Source organism: Seriola lalandi, unplaced genomic scaffold (genome assembly GCF_002814215.2).
Source record: "Seriola lalandi dorsalis isolate HSWRI2012SDOR001 ecotype SW California unplaced genomic scaffold, Sedor1 jcf7180002054885, whole genome shotgun sequence".
Taxonomy (NCBI): Eukaryota; Metazoa; Chordata; class Actinopteri; order Carangiformes; family Carangidae; genus Seriola; species Seriola lalandi.
In genome coordinates this window covers 1,771,505-1,787,596 of record NW_019525437.1, presented here as the reverse complement: position 1 = coordinate 1,787,596, position 16,092 = coordinate 1,771,505, and the positions used below count along the sequence as shown (strand labels likewise).

At 42.3% G+C, this 16,092-nt stretch overlaps 2 protein-coding genes across 2 annotated transcripts in view; one reads left to right on the top strand and one right to left on the bottom strand.

Annotated features, from left to right (window-relative positions):
- The window catches only part of LOC111671641 (flavin-containing monooxygenase 5-like), a 5,291-nt gene extending 3,202 nt beyond the window's left edge, over positions 1-2,089 (bottom strand). Inside the window, exons 1-4 of the mRNA XM_023428777.2 lie at positions 2,007-2,089; positions 1,134-1,274; positions 851-1,039; positions 540-705 (exon numbers count right to left, since the gene is read on the bottom strand). Of these exons, the coding sequence (XP_023284545.1) occupies positions 540-705; positions 851-1,039; positions 1,134-1,265 (487 nt within the window). The 5' untranslated portion in view covers positions 1,266-1,274; positions 2,007-2,089. The remainder of the gene's footprint in view (positions 1-539; positions 706-850; positions 1,040-1,133; positions 1,275-2,006) is intronic.
- Positions 2,090-5,429: 3,340 nt separating this feature from the next.
- LOC111671606 (flavin-containing monooxygenase 5-like) lies at positions 5,430-11,691 on the top strand. The gene is made up of 9 exons (XM_087180043.1): positions 5,430-6,905; positions 7,483-7,671; positions 8,191-8,554; positions 8,656-8,798; positions 8,917-9,113; positions 9,319-9,454; positions 9,656-9,875; positions 10,879-10,951; positions 11,214-11,691. Exons 1-9 carry the CDS (start codon positions 6,774-6,776, stop codon positions 11,581-11,583), a joined length of 1,824 nt encoding a protein of 607 aa, XP_087036169.1. The 5' UTR covers positions 5,430-6,773; the 3' UTR covers positions 11,584-11,691.
- Positions 11,692-16,092: the final 4,401 nt, after the last annotated feature.

The following is a 16,092-nucleotide window of genomic DNA, read 5'->3' as shown; positions in this document are numbered from 1 at the left end:
CTTTGCATTAACATCAGTGACAAATTATAGCTTTGTCTTAACATAAATGACATTTTGTGCAGTACTCAAGTGTGCATTACAGCATTAACCATTAGTGGCCTGATTATTGATTGTTTGATGATTGATTACTGATTGTTTTTTATCTTTATCTAAGTCAAACCTTCAACAACAATAATCGTCTAAGATGTGAAGCACTTAAGTGATTCCTGGAGAGGACGTGTCTGACAGGCCGTGAGACGAGTGAATGAATGAATGAATATATTACTGTGTAAAATTCTTTAAAACCGATTCCATAAAAGGCAAGACTGAAGACATGATAATGGCTTATTCATTATTTACTTTACACAGAGCCAAACCTGATCCCACATACTTTAATTATTATACAAACACCACAGACATGACAAGACACTGTATATCCTGAATATGCTCCTTCATATTTTGCCACAGGCTGATTCTTGAATTACATTATTACGAATTTCTTCACATGCACAAAATGTCCTCATATGAACCAAAGTGTTTTTATAGCCTGGAAGTCTCACCTGGGAAGTCATGGAGAGGCAGGTTGGGTTGGCAGTGATGTCCAATACAGATCATCACTGCATCAAAAATGTGTTTCTCCTTTTTGCCGTCCTTGTTCTCTGTTTCAACATCCCACTGACCCGAGTGAGAAAAATCTGACCTCTGCTTCACCTGCAACACCTTGGTCTGGGCGACAGAGAGGCAGAAACACATTACAGTTTTCTATACATCCAACAATCTGTTATGTCAGACTTAATAACACTGTAGAAACTAAGGTGAGAATGGTGCATCCTTTCAGATACTATGAAAGGAGTTAGTGAGGGATCCTTACATTGAAGCGTATGTGCTTGGTGAGCTGGAAGTGATCAGCATACATCTGAAAGTAGTCCATGATGAGGGAGTTGTGCATGTAGTTGGGGAAGTGCGCAGGGATTGGAAAGTCACTGAAACACACCATCTCCTTGGAGGTGTTGATGATGACAGAGTGGTAGATGCTGGCCCTGTCTGGCTCTGGATTCTCCTGCAGCGTCATATATCAACACAGAAAACACTCATCATCACTTACACCGTGTGACTGAGTGAGAAAGTCCAACCTGCAACATCGTGTGACCCACCTTAAACCTCCACAGACCACCCATGGCATCACTGCTCTCGAAGCAGACGGGCTCCAGCCCCTCGTCCAGACAGCACTTGATACAGGCCAGACCTGAGCTCCCTGCTCCAACCACTGCCACACGACGAGTCATACTGCAGCTCTGTGACGGAGGAACCAGCTCAGAGTGACTCAAGTCTCCTCTGACAACAACTACATGATAAATCCATGGAGCTGCAAAGCTCATTAAAGAAATTAAGATGGTCAGGCTCAAGATACTATTTTATTTAGTGGTCATTATTAATAATAACATATTAATCATAATTAATATGTAGCTGGTGATGTAACATTTGAATACTGTTATGGCCACAAAACATTTTACAGTCTTGGTGCAGGTCCTGAGCTGCTTCCTCATGTTAGGGTTCTAACCTCAGAAAACGCTGGGACTGATGTGACTTTCCTCAACAACTTATCTAATGAGTCCTTGATCTGTTTATTTAGCAGAAGTTAAAGAGGAGACTTAAATTCAGATTAATAAATGAATGCATTAGTCAGTGTGTCTGTACATATAAACCCAGTATACAGCTGGAGTATGGCCAATATTATGGAGGACACATTTGAAAACGGTTGTGTAACAGGTGTGTCAGCTGCTGCTAAAATCCTGATGTTATAACCACGACGTCGTCAGACAACATTACCAGACACATCAGTAACAGACTCTACTGGATCTGTAAAATAATCAAAGTTAGGAGGGAGCATCTCCATCTGAGATCCACAAGTTTTCAACTCCTGTATTTCCTCAAAAAGACACCGGGGCCGTTATTTACCTGAAGTGCAGCTCGTTAAGTCTAACTAACTCTCTTTCATATGTAGAACATCATCTTTAAGATCATACCTGTATTCTAGTCTGAAGCCTCGTTTTCAGTCGCTCCCGTTAGCCGTGTTAAAGTTGCTGCATGACTGTGTTAACTATTATATCGTCACCTTCCTAAAATAATGGCCTAAGTCATGTTTTGACAAAAATGTTTTTTTTGCCTAAATCACCCCCTCATGATGCTGGCCACCTCTAGTAAAATCGCCTGAATCCTCAGTTGAGGGGAACATGCAATTCTACCCCCGGTTGTATAATGGCCTATGTCAAAAGTGTGACTCTTTTGTTGAGTTTTTTGTGTTTCCTGAAAAACCTGAAAAAATGACTTAGGCCATTATTTTAAGAGGGTGTCGATATACAGTCTATGGTGTTAAGACAAACTCAGCACTTCCTTCAATCATTTCAAATTAAAAGCCCTCTAGCGTTTCAATGGGAACCCTTAATTTTTTGAGAGGGCTTTTATTGCTGTGCTGCAGTAAGTGTATTGTCTCATTTCCGGTGGCAGGTGTTTCTGTGAATACATTCTATTCAGATCTGCTAGCTTCTTTAGCAGTTAGCAAATACTTCTCTCTCTCTCCCTCTCTCTCTGCTTGGTGTGTCTTATGATTAGTTATTCCTCTGCCTCCTCCCAATGATACAAGCAAAGTAGTTCAGTTGCTGTAATGGAGGCAGAGCTCAGTGAACTGGAAATACGACTCTACTTCTCTGCAGCTTCAAAGCAGCTGTGAAACCAGCCATGTACCACGTTTATATTCAGTCTTTTGGAAAAAAAAGTCCCACACTCCGGGGAAAAATGCACTGAGTTGGCAACACTGCAGGCTGTAAACACCCCCCAACTATTTGCGCCAATTAATTTAGAAAGAGCAAATTGCCAATGGGGAAAATCCAACTCAGTCACATGGCATTCAGCTGACCAATGGTGGAAGTATGATCACTCAGTCAGTCAGGGACATGAATGATATAGGGCTGGTCCAGCCCGAAAGTATTCAAAATCTCCAACAATTATAGAATAATTACTCAAATCTGTTCTATTCATGCAAACAACACATCTAAAGCATATAGAGACTATGATTTGTATTTGATGTCATATTAAATTTGGCAAGACATCAAGAATGTGAAATACAATTTACATGCATTAACTGTAAGCCATCACAGCCCATAATTGGGATGGCACAGTGGAAATTATGTACATCAGCTTCCCATAAAATGTGAGATCAATAAACAACATGGTGGCACTGTAATTAAAGATTTGAAATTAAATTTTGGAAAGGCCAGGCCCCCACATTGTTTGGCCAATTGATTTGAAATTTGACACACATGTCATTAGCATAATTTGAAAAACAGTCAAATTAATAGAACTTCATGAATTTTGTGATTAGGAACACCAAATTTGGTATACAGCCTTGGGAGATGAAAATACATATTTATTTTATTAATGAGCAACATCAGTCAAAAAATATGACAAACTTAAGTTAGATAAGTTCTGCCACTGTGCCATGCTGCCAATATGTCTAGTACTATGGACAACTTTTCCAGTCTGTGTAGTCATGAGTTGAATTGAATACAATTGTTATTTGATGCCTTTTATCATATTGTATTTAATGGTTGATATTTATATATTTATTGTTAATCATTAGTGTCCACTGTACAGTAAAAAAATAACTTAAAAAATGAGAAAAATATTAAGAGGTATAAATTATGTCTGTCTGTCATGATGTCACATGTACGTATGTGCGTCACTATATATATATGTATATATATATATATATATATATATATATATATATATATACATATATATATATATATATATATATATGTATACATATATATATATAAGGGACGTCATTTAGATCGCTCCCTTTGCACCTGGACTTAAGATGAATTGTCACAAACCAAAACTGTGGAAAGTGAACTATCGGAGAAGTGAACTCCTGGATTAATGGAAAACTACTGGATCCTGTTGGAGAATAAAACTACAAAACTACTGCATCTCTGAACCTCTGTGGAAAACTGAGGAGTTAGAACACAGTAGACCAGGAACACCTGCAGAGAGCAGCTGTCCACGTGCTGCTCGACAACCACGAAGGTAAGTAAATCACTTACTTGTGGCTGAATCATCGATTCATCGTCTTAAAATCCTTGAGTCCATAAATCAGTGCAAACTGTTTAAATGTAAAGGTGGACAGTTCACACCATGTCATATAGGCCTGTTGGAAAAACACAGATTTGACCGTTCCAGAGCCTCGGGGCCCTGACTACAAACTCTCTGTCCCCTGTGGTTTTCAGCCGGGCCTCTGAAACAAACAGTTCTGTTTATCCAGAGTCATTGAAAACATGAACCATTTGTGTTGAATTTTGGCATAATTTTTGTGTGAAGCCTTGAGTCATGGCTAAAAAGGGTTTTGTGAGGTCACACTGATCTTCACCTTTGACCACCAAAATCTAATCAGTTTGTCCTTGAGTCCTGGTGAATGTTTGTAGGCGTTCCTGAGGTATTGGAGGGACAACCCAGAAACAGCATGCCTCCGGTTCTGACTGTTGCTGGTGTCAAGGAATAAAAACAATGTGTTAATAAAGAGTCAAAAGAAGAAGAATTATCTCAGATTGGCTCGAGAGTTTACATTTTGGGCATTTTCCTTTAATGGTATGTGTTGGAAAAACATATTGTATGGATATAAGAGAAGTATATAAAATGATGTTGTTTTTCAGTTCCTCAGATAGCAGTAATATGTCAAAGCTTTTTACCTCTTCACAGGTTCACAGGAAGAATCCTACAGAAGTTTATTTTGTCTAATTTCAATGGAGCCAGTAGGTTTCTGGAAGGATTAAGATAATTATGTGTTAGATAAACACACTCTCACCCCTGGGACTGAATCAAGGAAAGTGTACTTTGAGGAAATGAACAGGTGAGTCAAAACATGGAAAAACTCTAAAGAGCTAAAGGTGGGTGTTTTACCTTCTTTTAAAGCTGAAAAGTTCTCTTGGAAAAGAAATGAGCTGTAATTAGTTTTAAAGTTAGAAGAAACTGTTATCATATAGAAACTAAGTGAAGTTTTACCAAGAAGAAAATACACTGGGCCTGTGTGTAGATTGAAATGACAGTGAGAGGCACATAGAGCTCCAAAGCCACCAATACAGTGGCTGTTTAAAAAGCTAAGATGCTATTGGATCAATAAAGTGTCAGAAAGAAACCTCGTGAAAGAACAGGGAGATCATCTGCTCAGGTTTATGGTGGACCAACCTTTGTTAGGTCCATGTTTATTAAACAGAAAGAACTCACCATCACTGTGGTGATATTTTAACCCGTTTTCAATCATCAACAGGTTAGAACCGAACTGAGCAGCTGAGTGACAGAGGTTTAAAGAGAAGGAGACCTTTGTCCACTGACTCTGCCTGTGAAGAAGAGGTAAGGCTGGTGCACGGTGCTTGTATGAGGATGTTTTACAGATGGTTGTTGCTGTGATACAGTTACACTGCTTTTATAAACTGATAAATCACTGCTGTGTAGCAGTTACTGCAGCTATACGGTGTTTGAGTGAAGGGATTGTTCATGTGTGTGTTCATGTGTTGTTCAGACGGATCTGAGCACAATTCAGATGTGATCATTTTTATCATTCTTAATTTATCATTATTCAGCTGTATTCAGTTTCTCTCTGACCTACCCAGCTGTGAGCGCGTTCCTCCTCTTAGCACAAACTTTCCTCTTTAGCTGGATGAAGTCTGTAAATTGAAACATGAGCTTGAACATGGGACGAGTCGTCAGAATGATGTCAGGTGGTCTGTGCTGTGGTCTGGAATACACGAGGGGAAGTGTTTGTTTGTTGTGTTGATTTCAGGAAAGTTCAGTTTGTGCTGAAGTAAATGGAGACATTAACATGTCGTTAACAGTGCACGGACGGCGATGGAGGAGGACATTCCCAGAGGAAAGGTCAACCACATAGATCTTTAACTGGGACAGAGTCCAACAGTTAACCTTGGTCAAAAAGTTGCTGCAGTATTTTCTGTTTCTGCATCAAGAACCATATAGATTTAAAACTCTCAATTAAAGAATTAAATGTGTGATATGATGATAGGATATTGAAAAGGCTCAGCCCGATTTAAGCCCTATATATTTATATACGTTTTTACATTTATGAATATGGCCTATGGATTATGTTCATAAATCACAATAGATATAAAACTGTGTGTGTTCTGTCCTGCTGGGCTTCTTCATGTTTTGGACACATGTGACATGTTTGTGAGATGAACATCAACAGGTTTTTTTCTCCCAGAACTAAAGTCTGAATCTTGATCTACAGACCACGTTTGTGTCTTTACCCAGATGAACCAGATTCTTTTTGCCAGAGGAACATTTTGACTTGTTGCAGCAGGGAAATCACAGGTGGAACTAATAACATGAACAATGGCTCCATCCCAGCAGTTAATGTGATTACACACAGCTGCGTTGACAGGGCAGCCGGTCTGTTGTGAATAAGGTCGGTTCAGTTTCACACCCAGTTTCTTCCCTCATCATCAAGGACAAAGAGCAGCAGCACAGATAAAACTGCCTGGATGAAGATGACCTTTTAATCTTGTTTATTCCTTATCGGTCTCATAACAAAATAAACAGAATTATCTTGATTAACTCAAGCGCCTTTAAAAAGCCACACTTCAGGGCAGATCAGTGACTTGAAAACAATGTGGTGTGAAGGACAGTCACACACTCATCATTAAAACTACAAAGCAACAGCACACTCGTTCCACTCATCTCCCGGTTCCCCTCTCCGTCAGCTGTGCTTGCTCTGCAGGATGGTGCAGAGGGTGCTGGTGATCGGTGCGGGTCCCTCAGGCCTGACCAGCATCAAGGCCTGTTTGGATGAAGGTCTGCAGCCAACCTGCTTTGAGAGCAGCCGTGACATTGGGGGTCTCTGGAGATTTAAGGTGAGGGACAAAGCTTTTATATGAACACTTGTGTGTTATGAGGTCATATCTGCACTCCACCTGTATCACGGTCATGTGATTGTTGAGCGTTTTTGTAATGTTAAACTGTGAAGGTGGAACTGACAGCAAATGAAAAGGAGTCCTGTAAGTTTCCAGGAGGATTGTTACTCGTTTTTTTTTTGTTATCAACACCTTTGCATATAGTAGCCTACGTAAAATAACTGTTGGCAATATTGTTTATTTAAATAAGGAAATGCTCACCTGGAATCATAGACATCCTTACAAGACGTTGAGCATAGCTTGCACAGGAAATCAAAGCTGTTGATTCATACCCTGATAATAAAAAACAATGATCTTAAAATCAAAAGCTTTTGCTGATCATTGTAATGTGTCTACATGCTACGACTGTCCACTAGACACCACCACGACCTTTTATTTCAAAAGTTTGGGAAATGTTACAGGATAAATGTAGGATTCTATTTATACTCTAATGGTACATGACAGCGATTGTATTTGAGACAATTTGATATCAGACAAAGCTGAAAAGTGAAATTTGTGTCCATCACATCCTCCTCAGGAGAAGCCCGAGCCGGGACGAGCCAACATCTATCAGTCGGTGGTCATCAACAGCTCCAAAGAGATGATGTCTTTCAGCGACTTCCCTCCTCCCGCTCAGCTCCCCAACAACATGCACCACTCCCAGGTGCTGCTGTATCTGCGCCTCTACGCTCAGGCCTTCGACCTGCTGCAGCACATACACCTCCAGGTTAGAGGTCCGCAGGTTCCTTCATAGAGAAACATAGTCAATAATGTAACATGAGTCTTTTGGGACTTTGACTCATGGTGAATGTGAAAATGATGGAACTAGATAGTAATAAAAAAAACATGAAATGACAGAAATGAATCAAAAATACGATTCTAATAATATGTGACAGAAATACAGTCATTCCCCCTGTGTGCTTTTCACTTTTTAAAGTCACAATCTGTCGTCCAATGACATCTGAGTATTTGATTTTCATCAGGAAAATATATGTAATATGGGCCTACATTTTCTATTATTGTGAATTGAATCGTTTTGAATGTATAAACGGATGTGCTGGTCCTTTATTACTGCCACAGTGATGTTACAGCAGTAAAAGGGACAGTACAAAAAAAGAAATGTCAAAATCAAATGCAAAAAAAGACAATAAAAAGATAAGACGGACAATAATAATAATTGTGTGTGTGTGTGTGTGTGTGTGTGTGTGTGTGTGCGTGTGTGTGTGTGTCTCTGTCTCTCTCTCAGACTACCGTGCTGAGTGTGAAGCAGACCCCGGACTTTGCAGTGACAGGCCAGTGGGAGGTGGAGACAGAGAGGGGACAGGGTCAGAGGGAGGTGGAGACAGAGAGGGGACAGGGTCAGAGGGAGGTGGAGACAGAGAGGGGACAGGGTCAGAGGGAGGTGGAGACAGAGAGGGGACAGGGTCAGAGGGAGGTGGAGACAGAGAGGGGACAGGGTCAGAGGGAGGTGGAGACAGAGAGGGGACAGGGTCAGAGGGAGGTGGAGACAGAGAGGGGACAGGGTCAGAGGGAGACTCATGTTTTTGACGCAGTGATGGTTTGTACTGGACACTTCACCCAGCCTCACCTGCCACTCACAGACTTCACAGGTACCAGGAACCATAACGCACTGCATTTCATTTCACTTTCGCACTAAAGCAAAGAGTAAAATGATAATAAACATATCATATTTTTTCTTCTTCCACCTCAGGTATTGAGAGCTTCGAAGGCAGATGTTTCCACAGCTGGGAATACCGCAGCGCTGAGGGGATGCAGGGGAAAAGAGTGCTGGTGATTGGGATTGGAAACTCTGGAGGTGATATTGCTGTGGAAATCAGCAGAGTTGCTGAGAAGGTGGAGAAGTGTTGTTTTATATCAAATCAGTGTTACCTTTGACTGAATTACCAAACAATCAGTGAGTGTAAAAGATGATAAGCAGATGGATATTAGCTCTCTGTGGTCGGACTTGCAGGTGTACCTGAGCACCAGGAGTGGAGCGTGGGTAGTCAGCCGTGTGGGACAGGGGGGACTTCCAGCTGATCTTGTCGGGACGTCTCGATTGCATGTGATGATGCAGAAGCTCGTCCCCTCCTGGTTCAACAGGATGTTGGAGAAGAAGCTGAACGAAGCATTTGACCACACATTATATGGCCTGAGACCAAAACACAGGTAGCAAGACACTGTAGATAAACATCAGTATTTCACTGTGCGGCCAAAAAGTTTACATTCTGTGCGTCAGGCTGTGATTTCATTACACCCCACAATATGAACGTGTTGGCAGAACAAACACACTGAGGATCTTTGCTGCCTCACAGGTAATGAGGTCTTTATTTGAAGTTGTTTCATATGGGGCGTGTGGCTCTTGTGTTGGCAGATTTTTTGCACAGATTCCTGTTGTGAATGATGACCTGCCGGCTCGGATCATCTCAGGTCGTGTTCAGCTGAAACCAAATGTGAAGGAGTTCTGTGGATCCAGTGTGGTCTTTGTTGATGAGAGCGTCATAAACGAGGTGTGTGTTGGTGCATTTCTTAGACTGCAGGTCAACATTCGTACCTAATCCACCGGCAGATAAAAAGTTTGAGATGTAATCTTCCATTCTCCCTTTTGTTTCTATGAATCATAATCTTTGGTTATAAAAACAACCCAAGTTATTGAAAATGTCACAATCACAGAATGTCAATGCTCATACTGTAATCTGTGTGTCATCCAGGTGGATGTGGTGGTGTTTGCCACAGGGTACAACTACAGCTTCCCCTTCCTGCCCCCAGCTCTGCAGGCTAAATGTGGCTACAGGCTGCGTCTCTACAAACACGTGTTCCCCCCTGGACTCACCAGACCGACGCTGGCGGTGGTGGGCTTCATCCACGGCTTAGGGGCGATCAACCCGCTGGCTGAGATGCAGGCCCGCTGGGCCACAAGGGTTTTTAAAGGTGAAACACAACACAGAAACTTTGTGCTTTACACCATCAATACAATACCTTACCTTGATGGGAAAAACATTTATCAATACATACCTTTTAAACAGAACACAACAGCAAACAACTGTTTTCTATGCAAATATATAGTGAATTAACGTCGCCTGAAGAGGGAACGAAGCCACACCCCCTCTGTCTGTGTTGTAATCTGAGTTTCTGTGGTCTTTGTTTTGGTTTCTGGTCTGGCACCACATGCATGTTAGTGCATGTACGTGTGCATGTTAAGCATGCTAATCCCCCCCTGTTAAACAGTTGGTTCTCCCCACGTTTATAAAGACACAGGGACCGCCCACAGGTGAGTTGGCACAGTGTAGAACGCAGCGTTCAGGTGAAAGTGACTTTCCAGAATCTTCTCCATTGAAGAAAGCTAAAGGCTCAAACGGTTCCAACAAAGACAGAGATGAGACCAAAGCACAGGTGGACCGGTCATGAGGGCTACCAGCTCAAACCCTGGTTGGCTGGTGGACCATCAAAACATACATAAAGTTTTCAAAAATTTTGCCGGCTCCATCGTTGTCTTCACTTACTCTGTCAGTGTTTTTACCAGTTCCATTAGTGTCTTTACCGGCTGTGTCAGTGTCATTCCTGTGACTGCGGTCCCTGTGGATCATTCCAAGGCTGAATTTCTTTCCCAGTCCAGCTGTGGAAATAATACTGGTCTGACTGTACGAAGAGGAGAACCCTACAAGCTGCTACAGAGTCCAGCTTTCATAGCCCACACTAGCATATGCTAATGCTAGTGTGGGCTAATGGTTGGGGTTAGACTGTTTTTGTTGGCTCTCATGTTCACAAGGAAACTGATGTCCCATCACAACAACTCAGTAATTATACCATTATTTATGAAGAGGTGCACCTCATTAGCAGCTCAGTGCGCTATGTCAAAAACCCCATAAGCACAAGTATAAATCTCTCTTCACCAGGTTTCTGTCTATGTATTTAAATGTTTTCCCGGCTGCAGGTTTATCAGCCCTCCCCTCAGAGGAGACCATGGTGGAGGAAATTCAGAAAGACACCACAGGGATGCACCAGAGGTAGGAAATGGTGATTAATTAAGCTGTCTAGATACTCCCATAGATAATCAACTCGCATGTTGTGAACTCTAACCACACACGTTTATCATTATATAAAACCCTTTTTGGTGTGATACTCCCAAGTCTGATAAATGTGTTACGTGCTGATTATTTCCTGTCTCATTATATTCATATTATATTTGATGAAATACCGGCTTATTTTATGTCGAGCACTTGTGCCTGTTTTTCTTTTTCTAATTTTGGTTTTGTTTCTGTCCTTTAGGTTTTCCTGCTCTGACCGTAACCCCCTCCAGGTGGACTACATCCCTTACCTGGACTCCCTGGCAGAGCAGGTGGGGGCTCGGCCAAACATACCGTGGCTCTTGATGAAGGACCCCAGGCTGGCACTGCAGGTCTTGCTGGGTCCCTGTACTCCGTACCAGTACCGTCTGGAGGGACCGGGCAGGTGGGCTGGAGCCCGTCAGGCCATTCTCACTCAGTGGCAGCGGGTGGTTCAACCTTTCAGGACCAGAGTGGTACCACAACCAGAGACCAGACCCTCTTCCAGATGGCGCATCGTAGTGGTTTTCTCAGGAGTCACCCTGCTGTGCTGCATCTGCTACAATAAGCCCCTCTTCAGATCTCCTCCCTGAGCTGTGTGTTATGGACTTTACTGAAGCAGCAAACCAATGAGCTGCAGGCAGAACCTGCTTTTAGAATAAGTTGACTGTTTGAATGACTAATAAAGTTTTTAAAATTAACATGTTAGTTTATAGTAAAACTCTGTACAGTGTTCTGAACTCTCATACTGAAGATTTTACTTCTTGTAAAGCCGCTTTCTTGGAAACTGCCCACTGTGCTAACTGCTAATCAGTACTGACAGTTCTCTGAGTGGTCAGTATGTGTGAGGACCGCAAATCCAGTTCGGTCTTGCCTGTTATGTTATTGTAATCAAACCTGTTGTAGGATATAATGAAGGGTGGAGCGAAGCTGCTGTGATTCTGACCTATAGATAAAAACCCCTCCTGTACCGCGGGCCTGAGAGCTCAACACACTGCAACTTCAGAAAACACATGCAACCAGACAAAACACAAACAAATTCACAAAACGTCCTCATCAGTTTGACAGAACATGAGCTGCAAATACAACACAAACAAATACACAGATGACAATGTGTTCACAGGGAACATAAGTGATGAACCCGACTGGGGTCATAAATGACCTCAAACAGACATTTGACTATTTTCACGCACACATGACGAAATTACAGGTAACATTGTAACATGCCTCTGTGTACCTGAAAAAACTGGATGTTTTTTATTTGATTTTTGAAAATTAGACTGTTTAAAAAATAAGGTTATAATTAGATCAAGACAGCAAACGAAAACATGTTCAGCAAAGACTAAATGCTATATACTTTCAGGCAGACTGGTGGTTTAGTGCATTGCTGCCCCCCACTGGTGAAACAACGCCATTACTACTTCAGCACTGGGATCTAAATCTTGTGATACAGAATTATGGATTTGAGGAAGTGAATTACCTGCCTAGCTCTTTTTCTGAAGCAATCCATCACCGAGCAGTGTTCTCACACTCCCATTTTGCCGTGGTCCATGAATAACCTTCTCCTTCCTCCATCATAGAGTGGGCAATGCATCATGACGTTGATTCCAGGACAGTTTTCACAGTTGCCGTCTCTATGCTTTCCCTCTAGCACCAAACCACTTGCTGGTCCACAGTGTCCCAGTTTTATTCTTGTCAACTTAGCTTCATCTTTCCAAAGATTGGTCACTCTGTTGCCAGGTTTTACTGATGACTGTATGCTGTATAGTTTCCTTCCTGTAATCTCTGCATCCCACTCTTGCCATAGATAATTCAGTCTCTCACTGATGGTGCTGCAGCACTCCATCCTGCCAAATGCCTATCCACCACCTTATTACCCGCAAGCTCAAGATGTGCTGGCACCCACAGAAAGCCCACACTACATCTCTGTCTCTCCAGTTTAAATACCATCATTAAAATCTCCATAACTATATCTGGTCTGGCTCTTACCCCCTCCTCCCCTCCCACTGCCGTCAAGGCAGATAATGAATCAGAATTACTCTATTGAACCCCCCTTTCTTCCATCCACCACAGTGCCCATGGCAAAGTGACTAGTTCTGCAGAGAATATAGATATCCCATCAGGCGACCTTTTAGTGACCATTATTTCCATTATTTAACAAATAACTGCAGTAAGGTCAACTGACAAGTGACCCAGGACTACCAACTTCATTCCCTGATTTCAAAATCAGAACAACCACAGCATGCTTCCACTCAGCTCGGACGAGCCCTTGTTCTCACACTGTATTTATCAGCAATAACATCATCCATGTGCTTAAACACCTCATATCCCAGGCTGTCTCTTACAGGGGTAGTATTTGCCGAGTCCAATAGTCAGCTCACTCCTCTGATCCTGTTTGATCTGTCCTGTTGTCAGCGGGATGTTGGATGTGTCTGTAGTTAGAGCTGCACACTGGGCAGAGACGCCCATGGACCATGACACGCTGGACTCGTCCTGATTTTCCACTGCCTGTGTAACTGCTCCAATCACATCACACGACATCTCCTCTGAACATTCTTTCATAAACATCTGCATATCTATAGGCATCCTAGACAGACAATCTGCACCAATATTTTCCTTGCCCGGTCAATACTTGATTGTGAAGTGGAAATCTGCCAATTCTGCTACCCATCAGCATCCTGTTGCATTTAACTTGGCAGTAGATGGTAAATAGGTAAGTGGATTGTTGTTGCTATATGTGAAGAAGGGTGCATAGTAGAGGTAATCATAAAATTTCTCTTTTGGCCATTTAAGAGCAAAAAACTCTAACTTGCCTGAATGCAGATAGTAGTTTTTTCCCAGCTGCAGTTAAACTACGAGAACCATAAGCAATCACACAGAGCTTTCAATTCTGCTTTTGGTACAATACAGCACCTAATCCCTGCTTTGATGCGTCAGTGTGGAGAATAACTGGCTGAGAGAAGAGGAAGCCTAGAGCAGGGATCTGAGTTAAACAGTCTATCAGCTGCTCCAGTACTAACTGATGCATGTCGGTCCACTGGATAGGTGTACTAGAGGGTTTCAGTGTCTGTGGGTCCTCTAAGCAGGACATACGGAGGACTGGTGATCCGTGAGAAATCCTTGATATCCTGTCTGTGAAAACTCAACAGCCTCAACGCTGCTCTCAACTCGCCAACAGTACCCGGCTGTTTGTTTTTCAAGGCTGTTACTCCTGCAGTATCAGCAGGGTCTATCTTATTTCCCTCTGCAGACACAATCCTCCCTCTGGTACCGGACTGTCGCTTTGAACAGGTCACGTTACCTTGGTTTTTGTTTTATTCAATGCTCTCTCAGCCGTCGCAGTACTCTCCTGACATCGTTAACATGATCCTCAAATGTCCTGCTAAACACGCGGACATCATCAAGATAGGGCACACATTTTTCATCTTGTTAATCCCTCCAGACACTCTTCCAAGCAGCGCTGGATGCTGCAGGTGCATTCATGAGTCCAAATGGGATTCTGACCTATTCATACAAGGCCCGGGGGGTCACAAAGGCGGTTTACTGTCCTTGCTCATTAACCCCAAGTGGAACGCCTTACCCTGGTCCAGCAGTGAAAAGAGGGTGTTTCCACCCAGATTGTCCATAATGTCCTGTACTCTCGGGATGGGGTGGCGATCTGGCTGAGTTTTCTTGTTGAGCTCCTTGTAGTCTTTACACAAACGCAGAGTGCTGTCTCTTTTTCTCACAGACACTACCAGGGAGGAATAGGAGGAAGTGGCTTTTTCCACCCACCCCTTGGCTATCAGATCCTGTAGGTTATCCATCATCTCCTGATACAAGGGCTTTGGGACAGACGGATATGTCCTTGATACTGGTTCATTATCTTTCAGTGAAATGTTCATTTGCAGACTTTCCACACAGCCTATGTCATCACCAGATCTAGAAAATTACTGTGAATCTTCTCTTAACATCTCAGTCACAACCTGTTGCCAATGTTCATCCAGGGGCGTCAGGTCAACAGCAGGGTCCCATTGCTCATCAGTGCATGTGTGCTCACTGGAACTCTCGGCCTGAACTTGGTGGACTAATGCAGTTTCTCTAATTTGGGAGACCTCAGATCTCTCAGTAGCACCATGTCAGAACGCATTTCTTTCATTTCTGAGAGGAGATCAGGGGGTAGAGTGGTTTTGCTTTGCAGGTTAGTGCTTTTCTTTTCCACTAATGATTCACTAGACTGCACAATATTTACATTAATTGCTCGTGATGAAGCTGAATGGTTCTTTTTGTCCTGTCTTTCCTTTTCATTGGTGCAGGCAATGTTCATTTTCTCCAGTAGCAACTCATCTGATGTGTTTGTTTGCTAGAGGTAAGGCTGTAGGTCACTCTCAATATTGTCATTCTGCAGACCAGTGAGGACAGTGTGCATGTAAAGACTCTGGACTAGAGCTGGATCATATTTTAGACTTGATTCGATGCGCTGAGAAGCAAACAGAATTTTCTGTCTCAACTACTGTCTTGATTAAAATGTGAGAAAACAGTGGAAATGAGCGTTAAATGACTCAATGAATGCTGAGTGATTGTTTACAGAGATTATAATGACAGGTGATGTAGTGTTACACTGCCCCCTTGTGGCTGGTTCCTCAGTTATTTGGGAGATCTCCGTGTTAAACTGAATCTAGCCCGTTGGTAGGGAAAGAGGTACGGAAACATTGATTGTGTACATTTATGTGTAATTTATGTTCATGAAGGAAATGAGAATTTCATGATTTGTTCATATGAGTAACACTGCACAGTTGTCCTAATTAAAGCAGAAGATTGATCCAAACTTCAATGTACATTTAAGAGGTTTATTGTAACGATTCATATGGTACATTATGTTGTTACTGCTATACTTCAGGCTCATTGTAGCAGTTTACAGTAGCATATTTATGAGCTTGTCATAATATATTGTATTGTCAGTTAGTCTCATACATGATTTTATGTGTATTGTACAGTTACAGATCAGCACTGTATTTATTTGTTTATTAATTCAGCGTAAAGAGGAAGAAAATAAATACAAATGCACCGTTTGAAACTCTCTGCGTCTCTTATTGAAACCAAGCAGCTGCTACCATAGCAAC

Coding starts and splice junctions, on each gene's coding strand:
- LOC111671606 (XM_087180043.1), top strand. CDS start 6,774: ATGGTGCAGAGGGTGCTGGTGATCGGTGCGGGTCCCTCAGGCCTGACC. Junction 8,555..8,655: donor GCCACTCACAGACTTCACAG/GTACCAGGAACC, acceptor CTTCCACCTCAG/GTATTGAGAGCTTCGAAGGC. Junction 8,799..8,916: donor TCAGCAGAGTTGCTGAGAAG/GTGGAGAAGTGT, acceptor TCGGACTTGCAG/GTGTACCTGAGCACCAGGAG.